General features: G+C 56.4%; 2 protein-coding genes across 11 annotated transcripts in view; one reads left to right on the top strand and one right to left on the bottom strand.

Moving 5' to 3' along the window:
- Positions 1-3208: 3208 nt before the first annotated feature.
- On the top strand, positions 3209-5969 carry ISLR (immunoglobulin superfamily containing leucine-rich repeat). Its single transcript, XM_011932932.1, has 3 exons — positions 3209-3323; positions 3924-5222; positions 5600-5969. Exon 2 carries the CDS (start codon positions 3932-3934, stop codon positions 5213-5215), a length of 1284 nt encoding a protein of 427 aa, XP_011788322.1. The 5' UTR covers positions 3209-3323; positions 3924-3931; the 3' UTR covers positions 5216-5222; positions 5600-5969.
- Positions 5970-8508: 2539 nt separating this feature from the next.
- STRA6 (stimulated by retinoic acid 6) overlaps positions 8509-16586 on the bottom strand; it is a 30633-nt gene continuing 22555 nt past the window's right edge. For all 10 annotated transcript variants that reach the window (XM_011932923.1, XM_011932927.1, XM_011932929.1 and 7 more), the window contains exons 13-19: positions 14034-14109; positions 12908-13041; positions 11398-11515; positions 11216-11317; positions 10353-10516; positions 9840-9995; positions 8509-9283 (exon numbers count right to left, since the gene is read on the bottom strand). In XM_011932923.1, the coding sequence (XP_011788313.1) occupies positions 9120-9283; positions 9840-9995; positions 10353-10516; positions 11216-11317; positions 11398-11515; positions 12908-13041; positions 14034-14109 (914 nt within the window). In that variant the 3' untranslated portion in view covers positions 8509-9119. The remainder of the gene's footprint in view (positions 9284-9839; positions 9996-10352; positions 10517-11215; positions 11318-11397; positions 11516-12907; positions 13042-14033; positions 14110-16586) is intronic.

Below are 16586 nucleotides of genomic sequence, written 5' to 3'. Positions count from 1 at the left end.
CTCACAGGTGGGGCTTCCAAGCTTGGCCTCTTAGTTCTGGAAACAGTCAGGGCCCCACGTACTCACCAAGGGTCCCCATCTCAGGCCTGAGCCCAATTTAGAGGAGGCCAGGAGAGGGGAGATGACAACCCAGACAGCCCACAGGAAGCTCCCAGGCGGAAAAGATGAGGAAGCCCAACTTCTGGCTTGTCTCCCAGCCTGCTGGCATGATCTCCCGTGAGGTGGGCTTTACAGGAAAAACCTGAGCTATGACAGCAAGAGACGGCAGAGGGGCAACCCGGGAGATCATACCCCATCCTTAGAGGCCTGCACAACTGCTCCTGGGCTCTGCTGAAGGGTAGGCCCACCTGTCCCACTGGGAGACACCTTGGAGAGTCAATGGTCCTTAGCTGAGATCCTGCCGGCCCTATTGTCCTTCCTGGTGGAAGCGGGCACTGCCACACCTTGCAGGCAGTGGCAGGACCTGAGCAGACTAGGAAGATACATCAGTGACCAGCACGCGCAGTCTCATGTCTGCCCAAGTGGGCTGGTCCCTCTCACTTTTTCCGCCCTCAGCCCCCAACATCTGTTTTGAGGTGGGAGTCTGAGCTTAGTATTTGGCTGTCATCCAGGTCTTAGGTAGGGAATGAGGGGACAGACTCCCTGCCCCCAGAAAGCTGCTGACATACTCACCCATCCGACAGAGCATGGGTCTCCTACACTGTATGAAATATTCTCTAAAATGTCTTGGGCATGTCCCTTCCCTAGCCTGGGCCCAAAGGCCCTATCTGTAAGATGAGGAGGAGGTGAAGTGGGTGAGCTCTAAAATGCTTCATTCTGATGATCACCCAACTTGTCCATCATGCCGTGAAGGGGATGCTTACTGAGTGTCTTCCCAGTGCCAGAGATCAGTAGCACCTGGGAAGGTAAGGCCTCTGCCCTCAGTGGGCTTCCTCTGTAGTAAGGGGACGTACATTAAACACACATGAATAAATAATCACAGCTTATAGGAAGAGCTATGAAGAAAAGTCAGGAACGTCCGCGAGAACAGTCACTGGGAACTGAGGGCTGCGGAGGTGCTTGCACTCTGACCCTGGTGTGCTTGGAAGGAGGGAGATGGGGTAGGAACTGTGAACTCCTCAGAGCACCCTGGAGGTGAAGCTGCTGGCATAGACTTTGTGCAGGTGAGGGTGTGTGTATGGGCTGTGCAGAACACAGTGAAGCCCCCTCCACCAGGAAGCCCTCCCTGACTGACACAGGTCACTGCAACTCCCCTCTGGTTTACTGAACCCTGGATGTGTATTCTTGCAGCCTCTGGTTGACCCACCAAACTCAAGACTTTCCTAGAAATTTTCTGGCACAGTGAGGATGATGCAACAGAGGCCTTCCTCTGCAGGGGAAAGAAAGGGGACTCTCCACTAGACCATAATAATATCTTCAACATCATACTGGGGTGTTTTGCAGGCAGCATGCTGGGGACTTCTGTGGCCTTGCTTGGTGACAGGGAATGGGGCGTGATGAGCTGCGGCAGGCTTCCTGGGTTCAGCCAAAGATGATCCCTGTCTGCCCTTGGCCCTGCTGAGAGGGTAAGTTGAGTCATGAGCAGAATTCAGCCAGTTATCAGATGGAAGGCTAAGGAAGCTTGGGGAGGGCTACTGAGGGGGTACGGTAGGCTCGTTCTGTGGAGGGGAAAATTCTTCAGTCTACAGAGTTCTTTTCTGGGGCTTCTTCATCTTTCGGTTTCTCTTCCAGCTCCCTTGTTTTGGGCCTCTTTTGTTTCCCCATTCCCCTACCCTGGGCCTTCCTGTTTGGAAAAGGGGTCAAATATCTTCACCCTGGAGGCGTCTGCCCCTTCCGCACAGCTGGTGTTGTAACAGTGGAGCTCAGAGAGGCCGAAGTTGACCGCATAGATGTCCAGCACCAACAGGGGGATTTGGGGCCCTGTGGGGGACACAGAGAGAACTCTCCAGGAGTGCGGCCCCTTGGCCTCCCCTCTGGGTGCCCAGTGGGCAGTGGGCCTGGGTGGTTCAGAATCCCAGCCAGGAGCACTGAAGGCCAACAGGCTCCCGCCCTGAGCTTTCTGAGCCAGGATTCCTTGTCTCCTCCCCAACCAGTGGGGAGTGCAGTGAGGGGCGGGGCCTGGAGTCTTGGGAGCTCCCTGGACAACAACATGCATTTAGCGCAGCTCAGTCTCAGAGCCAGTAGGATACGTTTTCTTAAAAAAAAAAAAAAAAAAAAAAAAAAAACACGCCTAACATCTTGGCTTTCACTGAAGGGTTGGTATCTGCTTTGTACACTTTGGTCTTCTTGGCTTTTCACTGAGACACAAATACATGGATGCACACTCACTTCCACACACAGACCCACACCAAGCCAGACACACCCCATACAAACACACACCAAGACGTACACACACACACACACACTCACACACAAATTAATGTACGTGGTTTCATACCCACATCCACACAAACACACATACAAAGTCAGGCACACACAGAAATACGCACCCTCATACCCACAAACTTGTACACACACACACATATACACACCAACACACATACAACCCTGGCTTGGACAAAGGCTTCCCCTTTTTCCTTGTTTGCAGTGGAAGTTTCCCACCTTCCATGAGATTCAATTTCTCGCCCTTCCCCCGCTAAAATCCTCCTGGCCCCATCATTTCTTGGGTCCTTTCCAGACAGTGCTGTGTCTTTAAGGAAGTTGAAGCTGCTAAAAGTGAGTGAGAGAGAGAGAGAAAACACAACCCAAAAAAATTTGGCATCTCTTCCCCCCTCAAGTTTCTGGTGTCACTTATGAAACACGGGTCCTTGTTGCTGCAGAGCAGTTGTTTTGCTGGAAGGAGGGAGTGCGCGGGCTGCCCCGGGCTCCTCCCTGCCGCCTCCTCTCTGTGGATGGTCCCAGGCACCGTGTCTGGGGCAGGGAGGGCACAGGCCTGCACATTGAAGGTGGGGTGGGACCAGGCTGCCCCTCGCCTCAGCATCCAAGTCCTCCCTTGGGTGCCCGTGGCCCTGCAGACTCTCAGGGCTAAGGTCCTCTGTTGCCTTTTGGTTCCACCTTAGAAGAGGCTCCGCTTGACTAAGAGTAGCTTGAAGGTAAGCCAGTGGGGAGGAGGGCTCCAGGGCCAGCGGCGTGAAGGGGAGGCCTCTTGGATATAGGGGCTGGTTCCCTTTTGGTCCATCCCTGCTGGTCTGAGGTGCATGGGACAATCCTTAGCTTGGAGCCGTCCAGGGGGCATCTGCTGCTTCCACAACCCACAACTGAGGCCCCACAAATCCCAGCTGCGTTTGGGCTGAGCCTCTGGCCTCACCCCAGTCAGCTGAGAGGTCCTGGAGGGGGTTTATTTGGGCAGCTGCCTGGCTAAATTTGAACAGAATAGGCCACGGGTGTGATTCCACAGAAAAGGCCTGGTGTCTGCTGCGGTCACGGCCGGAGGAGCGGGAGGGGGTGGGTGGAGTGGATGGGGGTGGTGTGCGCTGCACAAGGGGCCTTGTCTGGGCCAGGGGGCAGCATACCTATGGGGGACTCCGGTGGGAGGGACTGCGGCCAGGATGTGGGAGGGAAGGGGGAGGTTCTGCAAAGTGCTGGGGGAGGGGGGTGGCTGGAAAACAGATTTCGAGTCATAAAGTCAGCTAGGAACAGGCCGAGGCAGGGAGAACTCTCCACTTGAAGGAGGAGCTGGGGTCCTCTTCCATCCTGTCTTCGTCCTGCCTGGCTGCGTGACCTCGGGCAAGTCTCTGCCCTTCTTTGGGCCTCAGTTTCTCCTTCTGTAGGATGGGGGCGGTGGGCTAGGTGGTGTTGGGCTTTAGCTGGGTTATGTGGGACAGGGCCTCCTGATGGGAAAGAGCTCTGGCTAGGCTTGTGGGAGGAATGAGTCCCTCTGGTGGGTTCTCAGGATCCCCGGGGTGACATGCCCTTCTCTGCAGGAGGCACCATGCAGGAGCTGCATCTGCTCTGGTGGGCAGTTCTCCTGGGCCTGGCACAGGCCTGCCCTGAGCCCTGCGACTGTGGGGAAAAGTATGGCTTCCAGATCGCCGACTGTGCCTACCGTGACCTGGAGGCCGTGCCGCCTGGCTTCCCGGCCAATGTGACTACACTGAGCCTGTCGGCCAACCGGCTGCCAGGCTTGCCAGAGGGTGCCTTCAGGGAGGTGCCCCTGCTGCAATCGCTGTGGCTGGCACACAATGAGATCCGCACGGTGGCCGCCGGCGCCCTGGCCTCTCTGAGCCATCTCAAGAGCCTGGACCTCAGCCACAATCTCATCTCTGACTTTGCCTGGAGCGACCTGCACAACCTCAGTGCCCTCCAATTGCTCAAGATGGACAGCAACGAGCTGACCTTCATCCCCCGCAATGCCTTCCGCAGCCTCCATGCTCTGCGCTCGCTGCAACTCAACCACAACCGCTTGCACACATTGGCCGAGGGCACCTTCGCCCCGCTCACCGCGCTGTCCCACCTGCAGATCAACGACAACCCCTTCGACTGCACCTGCGGCATCGTGTGGCTCAAGACATGGGCCCTGGCCACGGCAGTGTCCATCCCGGAGCAGGACAACATCGCCTGCAGCTCACCCCATGTGCTCAAGGGCACACCGCTGAGCCGCCTGCCACCACTGCCATGCTCGGCACCCTCAGTGCAGCTCAGCTACCAACCCAGCCAGGATGGTGCTGAGCTGCGGCCTGGCTTCGTGCTGGCGCTGCACTGTGATGTGGATGGGCAGCCGGCCCCTCAGCTTCACTGGCACATCCAGATACCCAGCGGCATTGTGGAGATCACCAGCCCCAATGTGGGCACTGACGGGCGTGCCCTGCCCGGCACCCCTGTGGCCAGCTCCCAGCCGCGCTTCCAGGCCTTTGCCAATGGCAGCCTGCTTATCCCTGACTTTGGCAAGCCGGAGGAAGGCACCTACAGCTGCCTGGCCACCAATGAGCTGGGCAGTGCTGAGAGCTCAGTGGACGTGGCACTGGCCACACCCGGCGAGGGTGGTGAGGACACACTAGGGCGCAGGTTCCATGGCAAAGCGGTTGAGGGAAAGGGCTGCTATACGGTTGACAATGAGGTGCAGCCATCAGGGCCGGAGGACAATGTGGTCATCATCTACCTCAGCCGCGCTGGGAACCCTGAGGCTGCAGTCGCAGGTGTCCCTGGGCAGCTGCCCCCAGGCCTGCTCCTGCTGGGCCAAAGCCTCCTCCTCCTTCTCTTCCTCACCTCCTTCTAGCCCCACCCTGACCAAGGCTGAGCTGAAGCAGCCCCAGGGCTTTCCTAACTCCTCCCCTTGCCCCTGCCAATGCCCCTTTAAGTGCTGCAGGGGTCTGGGTTTGGCAACTCCTGAGGCCTGCATGGGTGACTTCACATTTTCCTACCTCTCCTTCTAATCTCTTCTAGAGCACCTGCTACCCCCAACTTCTAGACCTGCTCCAAACTAGTGACTAAGATAGAATTTGATCCCCTAACTCACTGTCTGCGGTGCTCATTGCTGCTAACAGAATTGCCCGTGCTCTCCTCTCAGGGGCAGCATGCTAACAGGGTGATGCCCTAATCCAACTGGGAGAAGCCTCAGTGGCAGAATTCCAGGCACTGTGACTGTCAAGCTGGCCAGGGCCAGGATTGGGGGAATGAAGCTGGGGCTTGGCTGGGGGGTGGTCTGAAGCAGACAGGGAATGGGAGAGGAGGATGGAATGTAGACAGTGGTTAGCATGGCTCTGAGGCTCCCTAGGGCCTGCTCAAGCTCCTCCTACTCCTTGGTGTTTTCTGATGACTTGGGAGATTGGGAGCCCCTTTGTCCTCATCTGAGACTGAAATGTGGGGATCCAAGATGGCCTTCCATCCTCTTACCCTTCCTCCCTCAGCCTGCGCCCTCTATCCTGGAAACTGTCCTCCCTTTCTCCCCAGCTATGCATCTGTTGCCTGCTCCTCTGCAAAGGCCAGCCAGCTTGGGAGCAGCAGAGAAATAAACAGCATTTCTGATGCCCCTCTGTGTCTGCCTGGAATTTTGTCTGGATCTAGGAGACCTTACTGGGAGATAGAATCAGGAGCTGAAGATGCAGGGCAGCCAGCCTGCCTGCCCACAGTGGCAGGGGCCTCTGGGACCCCAACAGACTGTGGAGGCACAGGAGGGCTGACCCAGTGCTTGTGTCAGGGGCTGGGCCTTGCAGTGGGCTGAGCTGCAGATAGTCCCTTCCTCCAAACCGTCCCACAGGACAGGTGGGGGCGGAAGCCTGGGGTGGCTGGCTACCCTGAGCAGCGCCTGATGTCAGCAGTGGCTTCAAGAGAGGCATTTGGAAAGGCGCAAGGAAATGGAGGTGCCTGGGTGGTAGTTCCTCTTCCCTGTCCTGCTCCTGGAAGAGATGTTAGGAATGAAGAGGAAAGAGGGGACAGGTGGGGCAAGATGGAGGAGACAGATGAGGAGCAGGGGACACAAGACAGAGGAGAAGAAAGCCCCAGAGAGACTGGGAACAAGAGAACATATTTGAGGGAGAAGCCAGGGGAAATGAATCGTACTTATCCTTCCCCCAAAGAAGAAATGGTATTCCAAGAGGAAAGTCCAAATGAGGACTGCAGATTCCCTGTAGGAATCTTTCCCCACGGAGCAGGTGGATCAATAACTGGCCTGGGCCGTGTGTGTGTGCGTGTGTGTGTGTGTGTGCGCGCGCGCACGTACAGCAACTTTCAACCCCTCCAGATGAGGAGCATAAGGATGATGTCCTAACCTGGAGACTCTGTACAACCTCCTATCTGTGCCAGGTAGGAGATATGTCTTCCTACTGCCTCTATCCCATCCCTTTCAAGATCGAGGATGCTGTGTGCAGAGACAATGGCCCAGAGGGAGAGGCTCTGCGGCCTCTGTCCAGAGCTCCCAGAACTGCTGAGTTCAGCAAAGTGGAGGCAGGAGGCTAAGGATTCTGGGGTAGCAGCTGTGAGCTTTGGCTGCTGGCCAGCCCCCTTCCCTCCCTCCTGGTCCACATACAGCACCTCCCCCTGCCCACTCTCCCCTCATCCACTTGCAGCTCCTGCTGAGCTGATGTCACCAGCAGCATGTATCAAGAATGACTCCTAATCTAAAATAAAAGTTGAAAAAAAAATGACTCATGTCTGGTGGAAAACAGCAGGATGGAGCCAAATTCCATGTGCTGGGCCACCTTGGGTAAGTAATTGCCCTCATCTGGGCTTCAGTTGCCTCAAAAACCAAATGATGTGGTAGGACTGGGTGCTGCCTCATGGTCCAATAGACTGATTGCCTAAAGCTTGATATTCTCAGCCTGACTTGGACATCCCTGGCTCCATTCCCAGCTGAGCGGCTTGGCTTCTTGGAGTAGGACCTGGACCTAAGACCTGGGTCAGGGGCAGCACAGGGAATGGCTGTGCCTTGAGTGGACTAGCTACTCCCCTGCTTTAAGGTCTTCTGTGGCCCCCACTGCCCTCCAGGTGAAGCCTGAATTCCCCACTTAGAGCCTCTCTGACCCAATCCTCCAACAAGCCCACCCTTTCTTCCTCTTCTTGGAACAGCTATTTAATTGTTCCCTTAATGCTCCATGGTGTGCCATCCTTTGCACCTTTGCTTACACTGTTCCCTCCACCCAGGCACCCTTTCCCTGTTCTTCATTTGGCTAAGTCGGTCTTTGAGAGTTGGCTCTGGCATCACCACCTCCAGAAAGCCTGCCTCCAGAAAGCCTGGATGTTCCCCCATCCCCAAAGTGGACAGGGCCCCCTTCTCTGGGAACCTGGATTCTCCCCACCGAGACCCTGTCAGTTGCTGAAACAAGGTCAGGAAGCCTCTTTCAATGGGCTGCAGTGGGATCGCAGCGTGCCTCTTTGGCCTCCTCAGGACAACCCCGAAAGTGGGTTTCAGGTCCCTGACCCCACCCCTGGCTTTATAGGTATTTGAGGTTGTAGCAGGAACCTGGGCGTGGGGCAGGGGACTGTTGATCTCCACTAATTGTGCAGGCATTTCTCAAGGCCCTGCAGACCTAGATCTGTAGGGTAGCCACATCTTCCTACCTTCTGTAGCCCCCAGCCCCTCAGTGGACCCAGGGCATCTTCCTTATTCATATACCCCACCCCCACCTCCACCAAGCCCCCAGCAGGGAAAAGACCCTAGACTGTCTCCACCCTCCTTTGCCCTCTGTATTCTCATTCTGCTCCCATCAGGACAGGCCACGCTCTGTCCCCCCATGTGACAGGCCCCCTCCTACCTCCACACCTGGAGTCACACTGCTTCCCCAGCATTCCTGAAGTCGCTTCTCCTCCCCAGATCCTGCCCCTTCTTCAAGACCCAGAACAAGTCCCACTTCCAAAGCCAGCATCCACATGGCTCAGGGGTGGCATCATAGGGTCCCCAGTCTCTTTGCCACCCAAAGGGATGCAGCTATGGGTTCTCTCTGCCTTCCACCCAGTGTCTGGCCCAGCATGTGGCCAGAACACCTCAAGCCCCATCCCCATCAACGCACAGTGTGGCTGTACTGACAGCGTAGGCGGGGTTTTCCCTGCATACCCCTCCTGCTATGAGGACAGTTTCTCAGGAACGAGTTTATTGCAGGGAACACACTAACCTCTTTCATAATAGCCAAAGGCATAAAAACTACAAAAATATCTGGCTCTCAAGTGTGGGCAGCTCGGTGTGGGACCTGGTCTGAGTCGTGACTTGGGCTGCCCTTCAGGCCAGCAGCCTGGGAACCTTCCAGCCACTCCCCAGAGAGGTCCGTGGAGCTGAGGGGGTGAGGCAGTGCCTCGGCTGCTTCCACAGCATGAAGGCCAAGGCTGAGGTGGAGCTGAACTGGAGTGGTTCCAGAAAAGGCTTCATCGAGGCCCTTTGAGGCTGGTGGCAGAGCCAGGGTAGGGAGAGGCCTGGATGTGGCCGCCCTGGCTCGACTGGCTCCTGGACCAAGGCCCTAACCCGCCAGTTTCTTTCTTCAAAACCCCTGCTGGCTCGCCCATGGCCAAGTGGGCGGAGCAGAGCTCTCCTGAGGCTCCCAGTGCAGACAGACCTCCACCCAACCAGGGTGATCCAGAGGACCTGCCGGCTGCATGGCTGGGGTGATGCTGGGAGAGCCAGGGAGGGAGGAGGATGGTATGCAGGAACGTGCCTCAACACAGATGGGCAGGTGGGCTGGCCTTCCCTGCCCTCAGGACTGGGCACCATTGGCACCCAACAGGGCAGTCTTGCGGAAGACCTGCAGGGTTGGGTTGTGCAGCAGCGTGTAGGCCAGACCCCAGCGAGCCCTGCAGCGGCTGGCCCTGGGCCTTGCTCCCTTGGCCATGGAGTCCTTTGTCTGTAACAGCTGCATCCCTGAGAGAGACGGACTTTTCTGTGAGTCACTCAACAAACACCCAGCCAAGCCTCCCTGGCCCTCAGACCTGAGCAGAGAGCCTGAAAATCCCAGGCGTAGTGCAGGTGGTGAGGCTTAGGATGTCCTCTGCAGGCAGCACATGGAAGTGGGGTGTGAGGTCTGTGGAAGGTGTGTGAGGTGTGTGAGGACTGGAAGCTGGGTGGGACAAGGGTCTGGAGCTGGCTTAGTGTCCCCTCCCTACACATACTTCTGGGCGGAAAGAAAGGAGGAGGTCATACTCCCTGCCCCAAGGGAGAAGTAGGGGCAACGAGGGAGCCCCTTAGCAAGACAGCTGTTTCATTCTCTCTTTGTGCACACATATGGTGTGTGTATGTGTGTGTTCATATCATGGAAAAAATTACCCTGAGATCAGACCAGGAGGGGTGACCAAAGGCAGCCAAAGAGAGGAAGTGAGAATTTTCCTGGCGCTCACTCTGTGTGCTGGGGAGGGGCACGCATCCTTCCTGGGAGAAGCTGGGTAGGCTCTATTCCCCCATTCCCAGTGGGAGGGCGCACCTTCGTCTTCCTCCCCTGGTCTGAGGCTGTCCTTGGGGGCCACCATGGTCCTGGGTAGGAGGCTCCGAGCTTGCAGGAGCAGGAAGCAGAAGGCTGTCATGGCTGGATGCGACTGGCTGACCTCAATCTTCAAGAAGTTTCGGTACGTGCAGTAGCCTGGGGTGGGGTGGCAGATGGCAGTGCTGGGGGAGCAGGGGCCAGACTAGAGGCATCCAGACACCCCCTAACACATACACAGGGAGTGTGCGTGCACACCCTGCATCCAAGCATGTAGACACACCAGGCATGTGGCATATCTGCTGCACGGGCACATGTGGACCTGCTAGAACACCCCACATCCGCTGTACATGCTGCAGGGCCACACGAGGCACAGTGCAGGCACACACAGGTGGTATCTGCAGCTACAGACATCGGTGTGAGCTGATCAGCTGGCACAGGCCTGGGGCAGGGAAGATGCCTTCCTCACTGCTTGGGTAGCCTGAACAACCCTCCAGCCCTGCCCAGTGACCTTACCGGGGTCGAGAGTGGCGGCTCTCGGTGGCAGCAGGCTGAGGTCCATCTGGCCAAGGTGGATGGCATTGTAGAGGGCAGAGAGGAGCACTCGCCAGGTGGCCACCATGGCACCCACCAGCACATTGAGGGGAAAGAGAAGAAAGGTGGCTGCATAGAGCACTCGCCTAGGGTGGGAGAAGAAAGCTGAGGCAGGCCGTCCCCCAGAGCCCCCTCCCCAGGGTCAGTGTCAGACCTAGATGCCCAGAACTGCTGTGTATTTACTGAGCACCTACCATTTACTGCTGTGTCTCCTGTGCACCCCACCCTGGGCAAGGCCTTCTCTCTTTCAACCCACTACCCTGGGAGACGGGAAACTGAGGCCCAGAGAGATTGGGTGACTTAGCCAAGGCTGCTATTCAGTGGCAGAGCTGGGCTTTAATTCTAGGTCCATCTAAGTCTTTCCATGACCCTGATGCCTCCCACCTCCCTTTTCTGGGTCCCCTGTCTGCTAATTCCAAATTCCCCTGGGAGCCAAGTCTCTCCCACAGCCTTGTCACCTGACAGGGAACTCCCTTGCCACAAAGCGGGGAGGGGCATGGTTTTGAGGAAACAGAGGATCCAGGGGAGAGCTGTACCAATTCTCAAAGCCAGAAAGGTTCCCAGGGGTACTTCCAGCTCCATGCCGGGTTTGTAGAGAGGTACTTTGGAGTGGGCTGAGCCACTGTCCCTTTTCTGTATGGGTAAGGCAAGCTCTTTCTACTATCTTCTGGGCTTCTTGATAGAGAGAGGGGATAGATGGCAGTGGAGGGAGGACACAGAAAGAGAGAGACGCTGAAGAAAAGGCTGACGGCCTGAGGGAGCCACAAGCCCAGGTGCCGCCTCACCGGTTGGTCAGCTGTGGGTGTCCATCATGAGTCTCCAGGAAGACCCAATGGGCTGCCATGTTCTGCAGGGTCACAGTCAGGGCCAAAGTCACCCAGAAGGGCCTGCCAGTAGGGTGAGGAGGTGGTCACTGTTAGCAGACCTCTAAGGAGGCCCCGAGCCCTCCATGTCTTGCTTCACTCACCACGAGGACTCCAGGGAACGGAAGAGCAGGAGGTTCCTGCCATGGAGCACAGGCATGAGCACCAGGAAGGCCAGGGCCGTGGTTCCCAGGAAGAAGATGATTTGCTGCACCAGGAGCCCTGCCAGGGGCAGGAGTGGCAGGGGGACAGAAAACAGGTTCTATGAAAGCTGGCCACCCCTACCACCCCCAGAATCAAGGACTTTGGAATTGGGCAGGCCTGGTTTTAGATCTCTGCTCTGCCTCTGCCCAGCTATGCTGCCTTGAACAAGTCACTTTACCTCACTGAGCCTCAGTTTCTTCCTTTGTAAAACGGAGATAATAGTCCCTACCTCAGAGGCTGTTGTAAGGATCCGATGAGGTAATGTCTGTGGAAACTCTTAAAATCACAAAGTACTTTGTAAATGTTATTTCCCTCCAGTTTCTCCTGAGTTTGAGTTCCTGGGGAATAAGACTACATTTTAAGCTGATGTTTGCATTCCTTCAAGCTAGAGCCTGGCATATGGTAGGTGCCCAAGGACTGTCTATTGAAATAATCTGGCCAACTGATTAGAGAATGATGCCTACAAAAAGGGCATAAGGGCTACCAAGAAGAGATGCTATGGCTTTTGTTCTAGTAATTCCTCCACTCCTTTACCATCCTTCTCCTCCCTCAAGGAGGTGAGAATGGAAGGAAATGGAGAGAGAGATACAAGGCCCTTGGATGGGCAACCCTGGCCACAGCCCCTCACCATTCAGAGTGCTTTTCTCACCGCAGTACCCAAGGGGAGAGTCAGAAACTTGGGGCAGGTAGGGGTCCTGGAAGGTTATCTGGTCCAACTCTCTCAGGGCAAGACCCCCTTTGCAGACCCCAACAATATCCATGGAACTCTGCTTGCATACCCTCAGTGACAGGGGTCTCATTACCTTTGTAGGTAGCCAATCGTGGCACAGCCCTTTCTTAAGTTGGAGTGCAGTGGCGCGATCTTGGCTCACTGCAACCTCCACCTCCTGGGTTCAAGTGATTCTCCTGCCTCATCCCCCCCCCCAAGTAGCTGGAACTACAGGTGTGCATCACCACACCCGGCTAATTTTTGTGGTTTTAGTAGAGACGGGGTCTCACCATGTTGGCCAGGCTGGTCTCCATCTCCTGACCTCGTGATCCTCCTGCCTCGCCCTCCCAAAGTGCTGGGATTACAGGTGTGAGCCACTGCACCCAGTCAGGAATGTACCATTTTGAATTTGACACCTCCAGACCTGGGTCCACCCCCCATGAGAACATCTGATGGCACCCAGGGTTCACCTCCATGTGGAGGGTACCCACTCAATTTCCCAAGGGCTCCTGTACCCCCATCCTGAGTAAGCTTCTTAAGGGCAGGGAAGGCAGGGGGGTCCCTCCTCTTGCTGTCACCCCAGAGCATTCCCAGACAAACCCTGAGGGCAGTACTTGCTGAGCACTCTTCTCTTCAACTGGGGCCAGTGTCTGAGGTGAGGCCCAGGCTGAGGCTGGCTGTGGCGGGCAAGGGAGGCTCACCAAGGCAGATAAAGGCCGTCTGGTAGGCACTGAAGCTCATCCAACAGAATATGGCTTGGCGGGAGGGGTGGGGACTCCGATGCAAGGGACTCAAGTCCAGGGCAGCTCCTCGGTACAGAGCTTGAAGGTTGGTCCTGGGGTGGGAGCCAGGGAGGCAGAGACCTCAGGAAGCAGCACTCTCTTCCTAAATCCTCTTCTGGGCCAGCAACTGTCCAAACTCCCAATAGAATTTCAACCCACAGCCATCAGCAGGGAGTCCCAGAACTGTGGGAGCCAGGAGGAGGCCACTAACCCAAGATATCTGGAAGAGGTGATACCTGGGCAGTCTTAAAGAGTGAACGAGGAAGACAAAACCAGGCAGAAGGCTCAACCTGAGCCAAGTCAGAAAAGTGACAAACAATAGTGAGAATGGAAGTGACACGCAGCACAGCCACCTGGTAAAGAGGCAAGGCAAGCACAGGCTGGGGAGCTTTGAATGCCAGGAGAAGGAGGGGTGACCTGTGGAGAAAGACCCCTGGGAGGAGCTCTGAGGCCTGGCAAGTGTACAGGACATATGGGCCAGTTCTCTGACATGGGTAAGTGCTTGGGCTGCCCCTTCCACCTGCCCTGGGCCTTCAGTGCTCCTCACCACTCACCACTGCAGGGCAAGTGAGGCAGCATGGCGAGACCCGCACCACTTCTCCAGAGCGCTATGCCCCCAGGCCACCCCTCACCTACGCTCTCACATGGCAGGGCCACCCCAGCCTCTGCTCTCGTCCACACAGTCCTCACCTCCTATCTCTTCCATTCCCGAGCAGGTACAGCTTCCCCAGGCCGCCTTCCCTCTCATCCAGCCCACCCGGTGGCCCCTACTCAGGGGGCAAGCTCCATCAGCTGCCCTGAGTTGGTGGTGCCCTATGTCCCTCATACTCACAGACATTTCCCCAACCAGACAGGAAGGTCCAAGTGCAGGACCCGGCCCCACCTTCTCCCTCCACTGCAGCACAGCCACACTCAGGTGGGCTCCCTGACAGCCTGGGCTGGCAGAGCCCTTCCCTACCTCTAGCCCCAGGGCCTCCCTGCAAACCCACAGAACTCCCACTCCTTCCCCACCTCTGCACTGGGTGAGCCGGAGCCTGCCACTCACCTGTGTGTCACCAGTGAGCGCATCAGGACCAGGAAGGTGAGTGAGCAGGACAAGACCAAGGCCGAGATGTAGCACACTGGTGGGCAGAGAGGGGACAAAGTGAGAGGTCGGGGCCTGGAGCCTCCTGGGGTCCTCGGAACCCCTGCCAGGGTGGTGCCTTGTGGGGAGTTCCCCCTGCCCCACAATGAACTCTGCGTGGAGGCCTCTTGGCCCCATCCCCAGTTCTCAGATCCAGTAAGCCAATGACTTCGGCCACCCCATTCATCCCAGCGATACATAGTAGCCAAGAGATGAAACCAGCTCTGAGTCTGCAGACCTGGTCCTCACCCTGCTGTTGCTGCTTCCATTGCTGCGGGACCTCCATCCAACCTGGCATCTGCCTCCAGCTTCACTGCTTCTTGGCCATGTGGCCTTCAGGAAGGCACTCCATCTCCCCCAGGCCCCCATTTGCTCGTGAACATACCGCTGGGCACGCTGTTATGCTGCCCAGCTCCCAGGATAATGTGAGCCATAAGGCCCCATCCATGTCTGCACTAACGGTCTTTGTTCAGGGCATAGAGGGTGTGAGTCCATATCGGTGTGGCCTGAGTCCATCAGAATAAGGGAGGCGGCTGCTGTCACCCAGCTCCCTCACCCCTTCCCTGGCCATGCGCACAATGAGTGCGTGCATGATGGTGTGTCATGAATGAGCCTGGATGTTTAAGAATATCAGGGGTGCAGGCTGCAACTCTCCCACCTTACATCCACATCCAGCCTTGCTCTGGACTGTCACGGCAACCCCACGAGGTTAGACAGAAGAACTGTTCCCACTGGGCTGAAGAGGAAGCTGAGGCTCAGAGTGAGGGCTTCGCCCAGCCAGCCATGCCGCTAGAAATGATAGAGTGAGGTGTGCAACCATTTCCAAGCAGATCCAGAATGAGCCTGAGATGCCTGCACCCTGATCTCATTAGTCAGCCCAGGGAAGTGTTCCTGGTGCCCGTGTCACCACCAGAATCTCAAGCGCAGGGAAAGCAAACACAGAAAAGGTGAGTGCTAATTCCACAGAGCCACAGGGATTACAGCGGTGGGTCTCCACATTGACATCGCCTTCAGGATCACCTGGAGCTGCTAAAACTCGCCCATGGCCCAGCCTGCACCCAAACCAGTCAAATCAGAATTTCTGTGGGTGGGACCCAGCCTTAGCGTGTGAAAGCAACACTGGTGATTCAGTGTGCAGTCAGGGCTGACAGCCACTGCTCTGGGGACTTTTCAAAGGCAGAGCCTTCATGATTTATTTCCATCAGCAATGAATTGAAATCAATCAACCAGCCAATATTCATTGGGTGCCTACTACAGTGGCGCTCAAACTTTGCTTGCATGAGAATCACTGGAACTGTAATCCTGGCACTTTGGAAGGCTGAGGCGGTGGATCATCTGAGGTCAGGAGTTCGAGACCAGCCTGACCAATATGGTACTAAAAATACAAAAATTAGCTGGGCCTGGTGGCAGGCGCATGTAATCCCAGCTACTCGTGAGGCTGAGACGGGAGAATCACTCGAACCCAGGAGGCGGAGGTTGCAGTGAGCTGAGATCGTGCCACTGCACTCCAGCCTGGGAGACAGAGTAAGACTCCATCTCAACAACAACAACAAAAAAAATTAGCTGGGACTGGTGGTATGTGCCTGTAATCCCAGCTACTCAGGAGGCTGAGACATGAGAATTGCTTGAACCCAGGAGATGGGAGTTGCAGATTGTGTGACTGTACTCCAGCCTGGGCGACAGAGCACAACTCCATCTCAAAAACAAACAAACAAAAATCACTAGGAGGGCTGTTCAATCATAGAGGCTAGGCCCCACTCTGAGAGTTTCCGATTCAGTAGGTCTGGCACAGGGTTTGAAGTCACCGGGTGCTTCCCAGATTCAGCCAGGACTAAAAATGATGCTACAGACACCCAGGCCCTTCTGCCGGTCCCTAGCTCCCTCCTCCAGGGCCCTGGCCAGGACACTTTTCTCAGAAGCAAGTTTGGGAGAAAGCACTGCAAATGCATAGCTCCAGCCTCTGTGGTCCCCCTTCTGAAGCCAGCTGGGCTGCAGCGAGGGCGCATTCTGGACCAGTTGCTGCCAGGATGTGAACAGCCCGCCTGTTGAGCCTGGCCTGGTGAGTGTACAGGCTAACACAGGGGTGAAAGTTAGCAGCCCCCTTGGCCACAGGCCTGGCCTTTGATCTCCATCCATCTACCTCCTACCTCTCTCTCCCTCCATTGGTCCCCAACTTGGACGCCCCCAAACCCCAGCACTCACACAATCTTCCTGCTCTTTGCCACCTCTGGGATCCTGTGCCTGCCTTCTTCTGGGCCCTGCTTTGGGGGATAGATCTGTCTTCCCTCATGTGATTGAGGGCCTCAAGGGCAAGTGTTCCTTTTTCACTCCAGCACTCATTTTGCAGGTGGGGAGATTGAGGTCAGGAGAGGTAAAGCACTTTGCCCAAGGTCACTTAGCTTGTAAGTGATGGAACAGAGATTATAATCTGGTTTGCCTGACTCAGCCTGAACTCTCTGTGAGTGATGCCAGGCT

This window comes from Colobus angolensis, unplaced genomic scaffold (genome assembly GCF_000951035.1).
Source record: "Colobus angolensis palliatus isolate OR3802 unplaced genomic scaffold, Cang.pa_1.0 Scaffold99, whole genome shotgun sequence".
NCBI classification, from domain to species: Eukaryota; Metazoa; Chordata; class Mammalia; order Primates; family Cercopithecidae; genus Colobus; species Colobus angolensis.
This window is presented reverse-complemented; position numbering and strand designations above follow the sequence as displayed.